Source organism: Ptychodera flava, chromosome 7, assembly GCF_041260155.1.
Source record: "Ptychodera flava strain L36383 chromosome 7, AS_Pfla_20210202, whole genome shotgun sequence".
NCBI lineage: Eukaryota > Metazoa > Hemichordata > Enteropneusta > Ptychoderidae > Ptychodera > Ptychodera flava.
In genome coordinates, this window is record NC_091934.1 from 35652545 (window position 1) to 35671311 (window position 18767).

Here is an 18767-nt window from a genome sequence, read left to right on the forward strand (position 1 = left end):
ATGTACTCATATTTTGCTACACGCAGCAAGCCAGAGTGAGAGTATGCACAATATTTAATAGCTTTTATGAACCTGTATACCAAATATCAAAGCTATCAGATCAGTAGTTTTTAGATAAAAAGATTTTTGTCCAAAAATTGGGAAAATTGCAATGAAAATTTCAATACAGTTTGTACAAACTTGACTGAGGTCATCCTGGGGAACATGAATACCAACATTCGAAGCAATCGAACCAGCAGTTTCAGAGATGATTTTTTGACTAAAAACTGAACAAAATTTGCCCAAAAGTACAAACATGCAAATTTAACCCCAATTTGAACACACCTAATTAAGAATACCTAAAGGAACATGCATACCAAGTTTCAATCCAATCTGATCAACGGTTACTGAGTTTTAGCAATTTGCAGGATTTTTCATTTATTCCCCTTATTTGCATATTTTTGATACTGACATGTTCATTTGGACAGATGCACATCTCCCCCTTGGTGCACCTGTACACCAAAAACCAAGACAGTACGTCTGCGGTTAGGAGTTTTTGATCTTAACGGATATCCATCCATCCATCCATCCATCCATCCATACGTACATGCACAAAGACATGCAAATGGATGCAAATGCACTGATTCACCTTGTAAGATAACCTTTCTTTGGTGTATATACATATACCGAATGCGAGCTAAAAAATGCAGTCACCAGGCTGGAATTGTATCACAAGATGAATTAAAGTGTTTTGGACAAGCTCCCTTGTTGCTTGGTCAAACATATCTTATTACAGAGTGTAATCCATACCACCACTTTGAGTGCATAGAGCCTTCAGGTAGTTCTTTCTCATATAATTTGGTTTCATTGCATTTTTTCTCAACATCTGTGAGCCCAGTTCTGCGCAATACTGTAACTTTGTTTTTGTGTAGGCACGCCACCTTGTCGTGACACTATCCATGTTTTCATACAACTACTGGACCCTTTGCATGCTCCCTGCCTTTTGCTATTTCTTTTGTTGCAGAACACATAATTTTTTGTTAATCAGCAATTTATTAATTTGGAAACATCTTTTATTTCAAAATGCAATGGTCTTCAGATTTCAAAAGAAGTTTACATTTGAGAGCAGTGACAAGACTTTACATGTTTGTTGCAAATACTCAAGACTTGTCACTTATTTTCAACCCAAATTGAAGCCATATTGTAGGCTGGTAGAACCAAAGTCAACAATTGTCTTCTCCTCTGAAACCGCATGTCCGATTGCTTTGAAATTTGATATGCAGTTTACTTAGGGTGACTCCAGTTAGATTTGTTCAAATTGTGGTGAAATTTGCATATTTGTATTTTGAAGGCAATTTTTGTCATTTTCGGTAAAAAATTCTTTAAAAATCTTCTTCAAAACTACCGGTCAGGTAGCTTTGATATTTGGTACATAGGTCCTTAGGAATGATCTTTTTCAGATTTATTCAGATTGTGCAGAAATATGCAAATCTGCATTTTTAAGGCAATTTTTGCCATTTTGGGTCAAAAAATGAGTTTCTCAAAAACTACAGGTCTGATAGCTTTGAAATTTGGTATACAGGTTTCTGTAGGTGAACTAAGTAATATATTGACTTTCTGATGAAATCTGTAATTTTGTATTTTTGGGGCAATTTTTGCTGTTTTTGGTCAAAAAATGTGTATTTCCAAAACTACTCATCTGATAGCTTTGATATTTGGTATACAGGTTCCAAGGGATTATTTTAATATATGATATATTTAAATTATGGTGAAATCTTATGGTGAAATCTGCAACTTTTATTTTTTGGGGCAATTTTTGCCTTTTTTGTTCAGAAAATTTTATTCTCATAAAACTACTCATCAAATAGCTTTGGTTGACATGTTCTTAGGGCTGATCAAATGTGATATATTCAAATTATGTTGAAATCTTCAATTGTGTCTTTTTGCAGCTATTGTAGCCACTTTTTCTGGCTACTGAAATGAGCTATCAAAGATTTCCACCTTCTTCATCAACATGTGTCAAAAATATTTATTCTCTACATAAACACAGTGGAGCTATATCGGCCGTTAGGTCACTTGTTTTCTAAAAATATTATTTAACCATCACTGAGTCACACAGTGAACGATGGTCAGCCAAAACCTTGTGTGGAAAAATCGTGCTGGACAACAATTTCTTCGTACGCATCACTGTGTGCATTGCATCAGGTGATTGGGTGTACAAGGGCATTCTGCAAATATGCCTTCAACTTCTCTTATTGAATTCAACTAAGGTGTATAGCAAAACAAGTGATTGTCAATAGTTCCCACTTGGTTGATGAATTTGGCAATCATTGACAGAAATGGTCATTTTGGATTGCATCACAAAACGAAGTGAGGTGCATATGTAGAACATGGGAAGTAATCCTTGTACTAAGTCTGAATGAAATCAGTCATGGCATCTCCGAGAAAGTTGCGTAAACGGATGCCCACACAGACATGAGACTTAGTTTGCAAGTTCCCTATGACTTTGTTTGTGGGCACTAATATGGGCTATTAACCAAATACCAAGAATTCCATCTCAGTCATTACCTCCACTATCCAATTTTCTCTGACACAAATTTTAATAACCCTATATTACTGAAGTAACATCTCTGTGTGTTCTGCAAGACAACGTCAACAAATGACAAGCACACCAACTGTTATAAATTGATCATTTCTTTCGTGTCTTTATTCAATTTTCAGAAGCAGGCAAGATGCCTTGTTTTCTGTCAAACAAGTTTCCACTGTGAAATAGTAATACATTTGCGCACTTGTTAGTTTTATTTTCGAAGCTTTCATCTTTTCTGAAGACGTGATTCTCCACTCAATATACAGTCTGTGGTTTCTTTATTCTTTTAAAATCGACAGCAGACTGCATGTGTAGCACAGTTCACCTGGTGACATTGAAATAAAATAATTATTTTGAGCAGCAAGGGAAAACTCTCCCCAACCAAATTGACTTAGGCTGCTCGTAAGTCAAATGTCACCTCAAAAGAAAAAAAAACAAGAGAAAAAAATTTGAAAAAGTACATCTTTTACGTACAGACAAGTTTATAACATGCATCAACACAATTTCAAAAGTGAAAAATAAGTTGATTTGTGTAGTAGTCAGAAACTATCACTTGGATTTTACTAAATTTTCTATAATTTATGTAATTTTTTTACAGAATTTTACATTCTTTCAAATTTTTGAAAGCAGATTTGCACACTGCTTTCAGAGTTTGCTTTTGTTCTCACCAGTGTTTTCCTTTTTTTATTTTGCAATCCTTTGGTTTTGTCACTCCAAAAATATTCTGTCTTCATTTTCTCAAATTCCAGGTGTCCGTGGTGATTCAAAGGTCAAAGTTCATGCAGATTGTTGCTGAAGAGATGAAATCCTTGTATCTCTGAGCACATCCAAGTACAGCCTTGATGGTGATTTTTTCAAAGTCTGCATCACCACTCTGGCAACCTGGCACCACACATTGTTCCTCTTTTATTTTTTCCCTTTTTTAAGTATTTTTTTGGGTCTTTTTTTAATTTCTCATATGTAAAGTCTTTTATAGTCCTATTCGGCAGAATCATCATCAGCTTCTCGTAGCCATGTGAAGAATGCAGTGACTGACTTGAGTGCAACACCTTTCCCTAGTTGTTCATTCGGATCATCACTTTTCTCCCATGCATAGAAAGCCTCTTCTGAGATCACGTCTTCATCATAAAGCTTATCAAAAAATATACGCAGTAAACCTGTGAAGGAAGGTTAAATTGTTAGGTCAGTGACAGCCAGCCCAAGGTTAAGTAAAAGTAAGCTTTAACTTGATTGGACAAAAGGATCACATGATTAGCCATAACATCATCGTACAACATTTATTATTGGACAAGCATTTCAAATGATCACTTATGACATATCATACGCCCTATCACAATTTGGGTTCGTGTCACTCCAATGCATTGTCAATACGGATAACAATTGCACAGTGGTTTTGTTCACACATACAATACAGCTTCTTTAAAGGTACAACCCGCCTTGGACACATATTTGGACTCTCAAATTTTTCCAGTACTCTTCTTCATTTGTGGTGCTCATTTTAAAGCTCTTGGAGTAAGAAAATTTCGTACAGTCTTTTTTTTCAAAAATTGAAATACTCCTTTTCCCCATTGAGTTAATACAGGGAGGGCAGCCACTTTGAATTTCAAATATTGATAAATGATAAGTAATTTGTTTCTCTTTTTCCCAAACTTTGAGCAGTGACCCCTGATTTTTATTCTTGAATCAGTGAGAGAATACTTAAAGTGTCATCAATAAGTTTGAGCAACATTATATTATATCTTTCACTTTCGAACTGCATAGTAAATTTCAACTTTGCACAGAAATTAACAAATGATATTCACAAGAAATTTGTCTTATAAATGTATGATCTGAAGTGCCATAAATAGATTGAAGATATAATGTAATGATAGAAACCTTCCTCTCTACCTTCATTCTATATGCAATTCTGTTGCGACTGAAACTCAACCTCAAATTTCAATGACATACAGCTTCAAACAGTGTTTCAGTCAAAAGGGATACATCAAATGTATGTTCCTTGCTTCTAATGTTGAAATGACATGTTCAAGATGCAAGCACAACATAAAGAATGAGGATATGAGTTTACTTACTTGGTGGACTATCTAATTTATAATTTAAGGCTTGTAACGCATACAAAGCTTGTAGTTCTAGCTTGTCATCATTATCTAAATATTTCTGTAGGACTGCCGCTCTGTTTTTGACTTCATTGATTTCACAGCGACAGGAACTTCCTTCTCCTGTGATGCAAAGAATACGACATGCAAATGTAAGAAGACTTCAAAGAGGAAACAAAAGTTGATACCTGTACTACATGCTACAGGACTACCATCAGACAAAAAAGCGTACTGTGTCCATATGAGGGTTCAGGTACTATCCCATCCTACTCTTGACTCATGGTACTTGGTTTGCGATAGAACACATACTCACTTCAAATATTCTCAGACATCGATTTTAAAGCCTAGACATAATAAGTTACACATCAAATAGCAGATATGTAACAGAAAATAAACATCATGGCATGAAAAACTGTGACTGGTGACCACCAGAAGCCATATTGGGTCACATGGCAAAACAAACTGCCTGTGCATGCAGCACCCCATATTGGATCATGTAACAAGCAAATTGGCTGTGTGCTATATTTTGAATTGTGCAAACTACAGTTATGTATTTTAGAAATACAAGTTTAGATGTGGGACTATACAATCTAGGTAAATACTACTGAAGAATAAATCTTTAACACATTCAGAAATAAATACTGTGTAGATCTAGGACTTGAAGCTGTGTCTCGCGGTAATTTGCAACAACTCACCTGACACTGCGCTTTGGCACACTGCTGTCATCAAGGCACGAATAAAATCACTGTCTTTTCTTCTATCTTTTACTACATTGGCCTGTCAACAAGACAAAATTGAACTAGGAATGAAGTACTGGGTTTTCATGGTATAATTTGGCAACTAACTTCTAAAGCACAGAGCGGAAAAAGGACACTTCTCAGAAATACATGTCTTTATTGACACATGCATAAAGATGCTTCCTAACACAGTGTCTAAACTTGTAGTCAAGCCATAAAAGAATTACTGCCACTTTCATAAATATAAATTTTACAAATGCTAGCACCAAAGACACATATCAAATTCTTAAACATATCTGTGCCAATATGTGCTTTATTTCACAAGACTTTTAGGGAACTGAGAATGGTACGGTGTTACCACTCATGATATCATGAAAGTCGTAAAAATTAGATGCCTAGGATTCTACTGCCAGCTCGCTTGGTGATCAATGGTAATAAAACAGGTAGGACAAGACAAATTCAGTCCATATCTCTGTCAGAAGCAGTCAATACTGCATATCCAGGGTTACATCTAACGACAAACCCATGATCATGATCTTTCATTCATATACCCTGTCTTGCCTTTGCTATCAATTTTAAAAATCCCTAGGGCAGTATCTTTGATTAGTGATATTACACAGTTGCTCTAACATTGCAATTATCCTTCACCTTCGAAGAGATGAACAAACTTACCTCAATCCAGTCAAATATCTTGTCATTTGAAGCTCTTTCTCTAAGCAGTAAATGTTCTAAGTGTCCTTGAATCTTGCTGATTGGCATTCCCTCAGTAGCAGTTTGACTGCTGGTTCTACTTGAATTTGGGGCGGTAAATAACAAACCCTACAAAACAAACAAATACACTTTTAAAACTCTTAACTGAAGATTGACAATGCTCAAACTTAAAATTTTTGGTGGTATGTACTATTCAAAATGTAGTATTAGGCGAGCGGCAGGCTCACCTATTTTTCACACTTAATGTACCCACCACCTTACATACAGCCACATCATACATATTTGAAAGCTTATTATCTCTACTTTAAGAAAGTTGACGATGTGGAGCTGCCAAGTAGGGCCATAACCCCCTAATTTACATAATTCACATGGGTACCCAATTTGCAAATGTGATATAAATTAGGAAATTCATTGTTAACTACTGTAAACATACTTTTAAACTATCGAGTGATATATCAAATGAAAGGTATTTGCATGTAGATTACAAAATTGATATCCAAAAAGATATTTAAAATGGTTTTACTGAAATATTTTCATATTAATACTGAAAAAATATTTTACCCTTTTGAATAACAATATTTTAAAAATTGAACACATACAGCCATATCATACAGCCACATTATACATCATTTGAAACCTTACTATCTCTGCTCGAAGAAAATAGACAACATTTAGCTGTCAAGTACGGCCGTAGCCCCTAATTTGCATAAGTCCCACGGGTACCCAATTTGCATAAATGCGATTAACATTAGATATTTATTATTCACTACTCGAAAAATACTTTTAAACTATCGAGTGATATATCAAATGAAAGGTATTTGCATGTAGAATACTAAAAAGACATCCAAAAGATATTTTAAATTCATTTAATTGAAATATTGTCATATTTATAATAAAAAAATATTTTCCCCTTTTCAATAACAATATTTAAAAAAAAATAATACAAAAAGCCAAATCTTACAGCATCATCATACGTTATTTGAAAGCTTACTATCTCTACTTCACGAAAATTGACAATGTGGAGCTGTTAAGTACGGACGTGGCCCTTAATTTGCATAATTTACACGGGTACCCTATTTGCATAAATGCGATATAACATTATAAATGTATTTACTACTATAAACATACTTTAAACTATCGAGTGATATATCAAATGAAAGGTATTTGCACGGAGATTACAAAATGGATATCCAAAGAGATATTAAATGATTTTACTAAACAATTTTCGTACTAATGTAGAACAATATATTTTCCCCTTTTTAATAACGATATTTTAATAATTTTAACACATAGAACCGCATCACACAACCACATAAAACATTATTTGAAAGCCTATTATCTCTGCCTCATGAAAAATGACAATATGCAGCTGACAAATGGGGCTGTAATGATTTAATTTGCATAATGCACACAGGTACCTAATTTGCATGAATACAATATAAAATTACAAAAATCAATTGTAAAGTACTCTAAACTTACTTTTCAACTATGAAATTATATATCAAATGATATGTAATTGCATGTAGAATAGAATCATGAAATCCAAACGTGTATTCAAAATATTCTTATTGAATATTTTCAATTAAATCGTAAACATCTTGACGAGTTTTTAATATTCAAAATATTGTGTACTAATAACGAATAATGCTAAAGTTATGGGGACAAATATCTGAATTTGTTTTGCAATTGATTTTTTGTTTATTAAGGATACGCAAACTGGAATATTTTCCTGTCTAATTCCCATATAGCTGAACAACAAGAATATATAAAACCAATTGGAACTAATTCGGGATAATTGGGTCTTCATATTTTTGCAAATTTTCTCAAGCGTGTTTTGTGCTCTATAGTTGAGTGTTGAAATATAACAAGTTACTCTTAAAAACATGTAAAAAGAAAAGCAGATGAGCTTAAATTTGCAAATTAAACCGACATTGCTTCACCATCCAATTATCCCAATTAGTTCCAATCTTGTTATAAATAAGTGTGCGTTGAATAGCCCTTTTGTATTATTGATGTCATTTTTGTTTCAATTTCTCTAGAAATCTTGTTTGATGGAGACATCATTGGTTACTACATCTGTGTTACATCTGTATTTTCAGTTCAGTTATGTGGAATATGTAGACGGAAGGCACCATATTTCATTTATCGTATTTATTGTTATATAATGAAGGAAAAGCAACTCAACGCACCGTTCATATCTTCGTTGTTTGCAATTTGTCTATGATATTGTTTATATTGTCAGTGTATATTATGTTTGGCTGTTTTATATAAAGTGTTAATTAGCCATGGCGATTATTCCAGTTAAGAGTAAAATACTAGCACCACTTACAAGTTGGTACCTTATGCTAAAAATATAAGTGAACAAAATGACGCCCACGAGGAAAGTCTGTGGGCCGCTCAATTATAAGTGGATGATGCAGTCCAACCTTTCACAGATCAAAATTCATTGACTATTTTCTCAAATAAATCGTGAAGAAATAAACAACATACATCAAAGATACGACAGATTTTACACGGAAAATTTAGACAATAAAAGTTCCGGCCAATGCGACATTGGTAACACTAGACATTGTTTCAATGTACACTAATACAACGCACAATGAACCAATGGAATCAGTCGACAGAGCATTAAATCAGGAAAGATCATCAAATGATTGCATAATTAAACAACCAACAACAAAATACATGATAGCTATGCTCAAAATAATCTTGACAAGTCATCGTTGATGACACAGTCCCCACTTGTTAATGGGTATTTGATTACAGGTCCTCAGAGAGGATAGAGTCCTCTTCATTAGGTCTGTGATAAAAAATACTTTTGAATGAATTCGCTTGATACCTGTCTGAGTTATGGTTCAGGACATGAAAAAATTGTAACAAAATGGTCGCACAGTGGCCATATTGGATCGCATCACAAAACAAATTGATGTGCATAGCTATGACATTGGTCGATGTCCTTGTACCAACTTTGAATAAAATTGGTCGAAACATGCGGATATGCCTGAGAAATGGCTCTGTACATGAAAAAATCGTAATAAAATGGCCGCCTGGCGGCCATATTGGATCGTATCACAAAACAGATTGACGTGCATATGTATGACATAGGTCAATGTCCTTGTACCAACTTTGAATAAAATCAGTTGAAACGTGCCTGAGTAATAGCTCTGTACATGAAAAAATCGTAATAAAATGGCCGCCTGGCGGCCATATTGGATCGTATCACAAAACAAATTGACGTGCATATCTATGACATTGATCAATGTCCTTGTACCAACTCTGAATAAAATCGGTCAAAACATGCCTGAGTAATGGCTCTGTACATGAAAAAATCGTAATAAAATGGCCGCCTGGCGGCCATATTGGATCGTATCACAAAACAAATTGATGTGCATATCTATGACATTGGTCAATGTCCTTGTACCAACTTTGAATAAAATCGGTTGGAACATGCCTGAGTTATGGCTCTGTACATGAAAAAATCGTAATAAAATGGCCGCCTGGCGGCCATATTGGATCGTATCACAAAACAAATTGACGTGCATCTGTATGACATATGAAGTAATCCTTGTACCAAGTTTGAATGAAATCGCTCCAGGCATCTCAGAGATATCTGCGTGAACGGACGGACGCACGGACGGACGCACGCACGCACGGACATGACCAAACCTATAAGTCCCCCCGGACGGTGTCCGTGGGGACTAACAAACAACACTTTCAAGTCAACAGTGAATTTTTCCGTCATGTATTTGGGTGCGGTACGAGATCTCCAGTTTTACCAGAAATTCCCGACATTCCATTTCACAAGACAAAATGAGAATAATTCAGCAACACACTGAACAAATATCGCTCTGACTGAGATTCAGAAACGATGTATGATTCTCATTGGAACTCAACACGAGCTTAATGAATTCATATCAAACATGAACAAATGCATCATACTTTCAAATTTTTAAAGCTCTTCTCAAGAAATCATATCGTTAGACCTCATTATCTATAAAGGTCATCGGTGGAACAAAGAGAACATTCTCGACTGCAAAACACACACAAAACCAACAGATACATTGCGGTTCACGAAACCAAACGGCAACATTCAAGGGCCTTGTTAAACGCGAAACATTGCGATAAATTAGAACAATCATGCAACAACAAGGCAATAGAGAATACAAGATATTTTCGAGATAAAAGTAATGAAATGCGACCAAACGATTCTAAATCTTTTTTAATTATTACTAACTTTGGACAATCGGATGACATTTAAATGTTATTAAATTTTCATTAAATTAATTTCAAAACCTTGGAATCGTAAATAGTAAAAGGGAACAAAACATTTTCAGGTCCCCTATATGCAGATCGAAATCTCCCAGTACCCCTCTACAATCTCCCAAATTTTTCCAATCCAAACCGAATTCCTCTGCCTCTCACCATTATTTGTGAGCGTAGCCTAATCACATACATAAGAAACGGAAATATAAGCGTTACGATGATGCAAAACTTCACAAAACCTACAACAGTCCGATCTCCGATTCAAATGAGCGTACACAAATACAGCCTGAACGAACAGTAGACATTTTAGCTTCCGTACTTGAACAAACTGAACTTCAGTGGAACAACTCGATTGGTAACACCTACAATCATTCAATCAGTGCACATGTTTCACCAAAAAAAATGAAGGACTGATGAAGACAACTCTATTCTCGAAAGGTAGCATCAAAGGATCGCAGTGTCACATTAGTCTTGCTACCCCATAGGGCAGGACACGTAGATTAGGGTTACGTCTCGCCATGGCAAATCAACACTATACATAAAACGGCCAAACATAACATAATATACACTTACAATATACACAATACCATACACAAAATTCAAACAACTAAGATATGAACGATTTGCGGGGCTGCTTTCTCTTATTACATGTCAACAATTGTGTCTGCTGTCGAATTAATCTTCCCTGCACAGACCTTTGTTCCTGCCAAGGCAGCGATAACTGTGGCAACCCTTTTACTCATGACAATGCTGGTGAAGAAGAGGATGATGAATTCCTACAATTACTAGATTTACTGGAAATGACATGAATGATTTGGATCATGAATCATGCCATTACTTTGACTGTAGCTTACTCTGACACGTTGTTTCAGCTACAGAGCTATATTTCAACAACTACAATAGTGTCGTTCGTGTGGATCTTTTTGTTGCATTGATACTTTAGTTAATTTTTTAAAATACCATTATTAAAAAGAGGAAATATTTATTTCGACAGAAATATGAAAATATTTCCGAAAATTAATTTAAATATCACTTTTGATATCAATTTTGTGTTTTACATGCAAATACCATTACCACAGACCATATATCACTCGATAGTGTAAAAGTGTGTTCAGAATAGTTAACAATGAATTTTCTAATTTCATATCTCATTTCTTCAAATTGCTTACCAGTGTAATTTATGGACATAAAGGGGTACGGCCTTCCTTGATAGCTCCACATTGTCAATTTTCTTCAAGTAGATATAATAAGCTTTCAAATGACGTATGATGTGGCTGTATGATAGGACTGTATGTGTTAATTTTTTTAAAATATTGTTATTCTAAAGGGGAAAATATTTTTTCCATATAAATATGAAAATATTTCAGTGAAATCATTTTCAATATCTCTTTGAATATTCATTTTGTATTCTACATGTAACTACCTTTCATTTGATATATCACTCGATAGTTTAAACGTATGTTTAGAAAAGTTAACTATAAATTTATAATACTATATCGCATTTATGCAAATTGGGTATGCGTGTTTATTATGCAAATTAGGGGGTTATGGCCCAATTTGGTAGCTCCAAATTGTCAATTTTCTTGAAGTAGAGATAATAAGCTTTCAAATGATATATGATGTGGCTGTGTGTTGTGGCTGTATGTGTTAAAATTTTTAAAATATTGTTATTCAAAAGGGGAAATATTGTTTTCCATATAAACATGAAAATATTTCAGTATAATCAATTTCAATATCTCTTTGAATATCCATTTTGTATTCTACATGGAAAGACCTTTCATTTGATATATCACTCGATAGTTTAAACGTATCGTTAGAGAAGTTAACAATAAATTTCAAATATTATATCGCATTTATGCAAATTGGGTACCCTTGTTAATTATGCAAATTAGGGGGTTATGGCCCTACTTGGCAGCTCCACATCGTCAATATTCTTAAAGTAGAGCTAATAAGCTTTCAAATGACGTATGATGTGGCCGTATGTAAGGTGGGTTCATTAACTCCTAAAATAAGGCCCTTTTTGTGGATTCGCCGCTCGCCTATATCTCACTGCTAGAAAAATGGTAGTCTATTTTGCTGCAATACAAAGTTATACAGATACTTCAGGAACATAGTTGGGTGTTACAGTTCCATCACACTGACAAATTCACACATACATAAAACCAGAAAGCAGCTCCTTATCAAAATTCACTTGGTGATCATTCTTTTGCTGGTGACACAAATTCATTCATGGTTATATTTTAAATTATTTTGGAAACACAAGCAATCTGATTTCTCACCTTTCTTTCCAAAAATTCATTGACATCTCCACCAGCTGGTAGAAGACTACTCCATTCCAGCCCTGAATTGTGCCAAAGTTCCGCTATTCTAGCCTCACCCTGTCAAAATATGAACGAGATTGGATAAAAAATTGTTAGCAAGGCCCTTCTCACACCAATGAGATGCAAGTTTCATACAACAAGCCATTTTTTAGTGAATGTCAACATTTTCACTCCAGGTTGGCCATAGCATCGGCTTCCAAATACTTCCTTCATTCCTCACACATGTCTATACACACAAAGTCAACTTTCTTCATAATCATATAGCCAGGGAAATATTTTTAAATACCACTCAATTCTCATCAAGATACCACATATGTTTGGTCTCAAAACTGACATTTGGAGAAGTTTACAGTAAGAGTTGAGACTGTGAAACATTTGGTACGTGATAGGGATACAACTGACATTTTATCGGATTGTAAATATTCCATTGTTGTTCATCCTCTTTCTACCAAGTTCCATAGACAAACCATAGAAATAAATACCACTTGGGAGAAAGAGGATTTAACTACACTGTCACTTCAGGCATAATCTAGCCCTAACTATATGTATATGATATGCATACAGTGTGCCTTGGTACACTTATGGAACACATCAAGGACAATATGCAAATCTTGAAAATTTTTAAGTGACTTCAGGCAATACAAGTGTGACTTTTGTTTGAATCAGGATACTTTCCAATGTTTTATATGGTGCACACCATACTTGGACATATCCACTTTGTAGAGTCTGGCAGTGTAGCAAGAACCCCATTGAGTTCTGCATGGGCGAGTAAGCCACTCTCAAGCACAGTAACCGCAAAGAAAGCAGTCAACAGAGTGTACAAAACACACTAGTGTCTGACTTGGATAGGCATGCAGTGTCACACATGCAAAGTGACTATGTACAGTCTACTTTCAGTGTGGGTATGGTATAGCATAAAAGACAGACACTTACTATAATTTTGGAAGCCACTAATAGCACCTCTGCAGTCAGGAGGCCAGCTTTTCCAATGCCATGCAGTGGCCTTGAAATATCTTGCAATATATTCATTGGTATTTTACCACTCTGCACCAATGGAGCTATAAATTCACCCATGTAGGTCCAGAATTTTGGAATATCAATCGCAATGTCCTCAGCGAATTCAAGAATCTCTGCAAACCTGAAAACAGAGCAATAAATTCAAAGTTCTGAATCTGGAAAGACTGGTATTTGTTTTGTTCTTTAAAACCAAGTCTACAGATGAGCATAATAAAGCATGCACTGCTGTTATATCTTCACCACCTTTCCTAATATGTACAATATTTGAACACTGCCAAAACACTAAAACAGAACCAGCATTATGAGTGTCTGTCTGCTGTTTCTTTCTAGTAAAATAATATATAAGCCTGATCAACATACATATATTGAGTTTTGCAATTGTGAAATTGCATGTTACTCCATCACAGGTTGCAAAACAGGGATGAACAGAATTGAAAACATTCCACTTACCCTTTAATGTATTGTTGCTTTTCCATAAGTCCCTCCCTGATCAGATCATACATGAGTGTACCACATGCCTGTCTTGTGGATTCATTTCTTTCAAGGGATTGCTCAACAGCTATCCTCACAAATATGTACAACATAGATGGTGACCTCAGTTCAGCGACGCAAGTTTGCACTTCCTGTGACGACAAAAAAATCTTCATTAATAACAATGCCTTGCAAATGTTTATCATGGACATCATGATTCATGACCTGCCAACATTTTAATCTAAAATATGCTATAAAATTTTCATTTTATGGTAGTATGTGCCTCGAAAGTGAAATACTTAAATTTTTGCTCAAACTTTCCTCAAGGAATCCTCTAACTGTTCTCTTTCAAAATTAAGAGTAGAAATTTGGGGGTCACCATGCAAAGTTTGGCATTAAAGAAATAAAATACCAAAGATTTAGTTATTTGAAACTCATAATGGCTGTTATCCCTGTGTTAACTCTGTGGAGAAAAATTAAATTTTCGATTTTACAAAAACTCTGACAGTGAAAATTTTTCTTACACCATGAGCTTTAACACCCCCCCCCCCACAAGTGGAAGGCCAAAAAAGAATTGACAAAGTTTGAGAGTTTGAATATCCGTCCCTAAGGCACATTCAACCTTAATGTGATATCATACATGGTTGCAGAGAGAGTGAATGTATGTTCATATGAATGACTAAACATGTTAACGTCTTCCTTAGGATGTGAAAAAGCTTGATGAACAGGCACACTGGTGGACCCATCTGAGAATATTTTTCACTCCAGTTTCATGCATTACTGGGATTATCAGACAGTCAGGTAAATGCCTTATAATAATGAATGAGTTAGAGACCTTCTAGTTTCACAACCAAGGTAATCTTCGAAGTATTTTTATGTTTATTTTGCCCTCTAATCCCCTGAAAGAAGCCTGTCAGTTTGATACATGTTGGTGTGTTTCGCAAACTTGACAGATAAATCTGGCAGTAAAAGTGTTAAAGTTTGCACACATAGAGAGCCAGTATTTACCCTAGTGTCTCTGAGATGCATAAATTCTTCTAATATTGCCTTGCATTTCTTCTCCATGGCTTCCTCGGACATTTCATTGCCAACATTTTTGGGTTCTGCTGGCACAGGAGTTGTAGCCCGAGGTTCTGGTGTCCTGGCTGCAATGCAGAAAACAAGTATCATGAGAACTGAAGTTGGTTTCAAAGAGCTTGACAACGCAAGGTTATTAGAATGGTTGGATTTATACTTTGAATCAAAGGTATATTTTCTTTTGCAATCTGAAACTTTTTGCGTGTGAAATACTCGAATGTTCTTCTTAACAGGGTTGAAAATGTCACATTCTGGCAAAACAACTGTATAAATTTCTGCAATGACCACAAAGGTGAGGAAATAAAAATAAAATACTTAGATCAGTCTTATTTGTATCTCACCTCTGTCTTTGCCTCTCTCTGCCAAAGCTTGAGAAGATGACAAATTCTTTGCAATTGCAATCGCTTCTTCTCTCTCCCTATTTCTTCCATCACGAGCACTTTCCCTTGACGACGATCGTCTTGGTCCGCTCAGCTGCCTGCTTCCCTTGTTGTCACGTCCTCGTCCAAGCTCCCTGATGTCAAAAAAAGTTTGCCATGCCAAGTTAGCTGTGGTTGTTTCTCTTCATATTCAAAATATGAAATCAGAAATACACTGAATTCTGGACCAAAAGGGACAAGAAACTTCAAGTACTTGTTATCATGTATACAGAAACCTGACCAATCCCAAGAACTAAGTCTAAGTACTCTGCTATGAGACATTACCTTGATCCTCGCCTTGATGAGTCGTACACCTGCGTTTCTCCGGATGCAAGAGCCTGGAATCTGTTGGTGGGAGTAGGTCTGGCTTCTTGTTGTTCCTGCTGTGACTTGCTTCCAGTGCCTCCACTGCTGCCACGTCCCCAGCCACCAAACACGCCACCTGGCCTACCGCCTGGACCAAGTTGAATGTTTTCATCCACAGTTTGCTGTACACAAAGACAATGTGTAAATTAACTTTCCGTTTCTGTTTGTGACATTTTTCACAAACATTTGAATGTTGTGAATGGTCTGAAGATTACATATACTAACCTCGAGGCAGGGAAATCTATCAGAGAATATGATGGAACAAATTATGGATAAGATGGAATCAACTAAGAATACAGTGTACCAAATTACCAAGATTAAACATGGCGAGGTATCAACTACTTAAAATAAATTTGCAAGTTTGGTTGTACTGTCTGTCTGTCACAAAGGACTAGGTAATTGGTAACCAGGAAAAATACTCAAATAGATATATGATATCCACTTTATGTTATTCACGTCACCAATATCAAACATCACATAAAAGGTCTACATAAGAAAGAATGCCATCTTACCTTTGTGACTTTGAATTTATTGGGATCAAAAGAAGGTCTGCTTCTTGTACTGGAAACCATACTCCAGCCGTCGTCTGCTTGTCCCTGTCCTCGGTCGCCCCTCCCCCTGACTCTTTTGTTTGACTGAGGGGGAGGTTGTTGTTGAAGTAAGAGTTGTTGCTGTTCCTGCTCAAGTTTGGCTTCTTTATGAATCTGCTCAATTGTCTTGGGGTTGTTTTCATCTCGTCTTGGAACCCAGTTGTTCTGTAGAAGAAGCAAACAGAGTGAATGACATTGAACTCATTGAAGTCAACACCCCAAGCAGATCTCTCCAATCAAGTCTACAGACCACACTTAAAGTTACACGAACTCTGTTGAAATCTTAAGGTGACAGATCCTTCTCCTATTCTTCATCAATTCTATGGAACAAACTGCCAGCCCCTATTCGATCAGCCCCGGACATTCGCACCTTCAGATCTCTGCTTAAGACTCATTTCTTCAAGACAGCTTACCTGTGACCTAGTGTAAAGCGCCAGTGAACAGTGCGCTAGATAAATTATTTATCCTATCCTATCCTAAATCAGTCTTATTAGTGATATCCAAACCAAATATATCAATATCGTAAGTTATAATTGAAAACTAAACTTCCATTCATCAATTCTGGCCTGTTATAAGTTAATCAACTCTCCACCATGATGAAAATTACCACTGCCATGATAACATGTCCTATAAAAGTAAAATTGGGCTAACAACCCAACCCTTCACAAAATTAAAATCTTCACAAAATACTCATAGCAGGGGTATTTACATCTCTTTCACAGTGCGTTAAAGTGTTGCCGTTTCTCAAAGCAGATTTTCAAGTTAGCAGGGGATGTGTGTGTTACCTGTATGACTGACTATACGTACCCCTCTGAGTTCAATGACATCTTGAAGCATAAAGCGAACCCTGGCTGAGTATTTCTTGGACTTGACAATTCTGTCCATCTGGGCAAAGTATTGGTCGACTCTTGGCTGGAATAAAGAAGAATGTGACACAAACATGTTACAGGAAACTAAGCTCCACTAAGTGAAAGTAATAATTAGATAATACTATTGATATCACTGAGCTATCATTTTTATCAATGAGCACACAGGTTAAAACGACTCCAATGAATGCAGTAGGGGACTGGACCATCGTACAGTAACCATGGGTTGTATCTGCTTGCACCACACAGTACATTGTCAGGTACACAAGGATCTAGTTGTTACCTTTGCCTTTTCATGATCCAAGTCTTTTCCAATCGTTGAAAGAAGTCTACAAAGACACTCGAGAGATTCATGATCATGCGCTTTGAGAAGTTTGACCACACAGTCATGCATGATTGGCTCTGTCAGCATCTTCAGCTTGAAGAGTTCACCGATAAACCTGATGTTGCCAAGAGACCGCCTCCTCATCTTCGTTTCGTATGAATCATACTCTTCCTTTCTCTTGTCTTTTTCTTCTTTCTGTTTAACAATAAATCAAGAAATATTTAAAAAAAACAATTGGTAAAACAAATGATAAATTAGTCATCATATTTGAGTCATAATTGCAAACTTCTTCTTTGACAAGGAGAATGCAATCAGATTTCTGATCTATCAAGTTTTGTATGTCATCATTGGTGAAGCGTTCAATCTCTTAATAAGTGAGACTACAGCATCTGATTTGAAGCAAAACCCTGGATATATTCAGGGATTTCTGAATAACAGTTCTGAATTTGTGAAAACACACAAACAACATTCATGAAAACAAACTGATAAGGCTGTGCATCACAGTAATGAAGTTCATGTACACACTCTTTCAGGCAGTCCTATTGGATCATAGTGCAAAACAAATTAGCAATCTTTTGCACATAGCTATGTATCATTCTTTAAAGCAACTTTACAATAAAAGCATTTGCCCTTGGAGTTGTAAAGTCAATTTTGGAGTCTTTATAAAATATAATGCAGACAATGTTTTTTTGATTCAGGCAATTTGTTTGAAGATTTTTCAAGAAATTTTGATAAAAAAATTGTAGCCAATGAAAACTTACATCCCCTTGGGTCCAAAGTTATCAAAACAATTGCAAAAAAATTCATAAAACTTATGAACAATTTTGCACTAAAATTTAGGTGGGTAAAATTACAGCACTCAGCAGGTTAAGATCCAAAATACAGCCATGCTACACTAAATTGTGAAACAAAGTATATGAGTAAATACATTACAGTATATTCTTA

At 35.7% G+C, this 18767-nt stretch overlaps 1 protein-coding gene across 25 annotated transcripts in view; it reads right to left on the reverse strand.

The window, feature by feature from the left end:
- LOC139137416 (eukaryotic translation initiation factor 4 gamma 3-like) overlaps positions 1–18767 on the reverse strand; it is a 73303-nt gene that overhangs the window by 10917 nt on the left and 43619 nt on the right. For 24 of the 25 annotated variants that reach the window (XM_070705503.1, XM_070705499.1, XM_070705495.1 and 21 more), the window contains 13 exons: positions 17781–18017; positions 17439–17543; positions 16554–16796; positions 15961–16163; positions 15598–15770; positions 15188–15324; positions 14159–14331; positions 13625–13829; positions 12650–12748; positions 6069–6215; positions 5355–5436; positions 4636–4782; positions 2658–3723 (listed from right to left, as the gene is read on the reverse strand). In XM_070705503.1, coding sequence (XP_070561604.1) covers positions 3545–3723; positions 4636–4782; positions 5355–5436; positions 6069–6215; positions 12650–12748; positions 13625–13829; positions 14159–14331; positions 15188–15324; positions 15598–15770; positions 15961–16163; positions 16554–16796; positions 17439–17543; positions 17781–18017 — 2130 coding nt within the window. In that variant the 3' untranslated portion in view covers positions 2658–3544. Of the gene's footprint in view, positions 1–2657; positions 3724–4635; positions 4783–5354; positions 5437–6068; positions 6216–12649; positions 12749–13624; positions 13830–14158; positions 14332–15187; positions 15325–15597; positions 15771–15960; positions 16164–16553; positions 16797–17438; positions 17544–17780; positions 18018–18767 lie in introns of those variants that run through there. The other variant, XM_070705501.1, reaches the window with a different exon arrangement.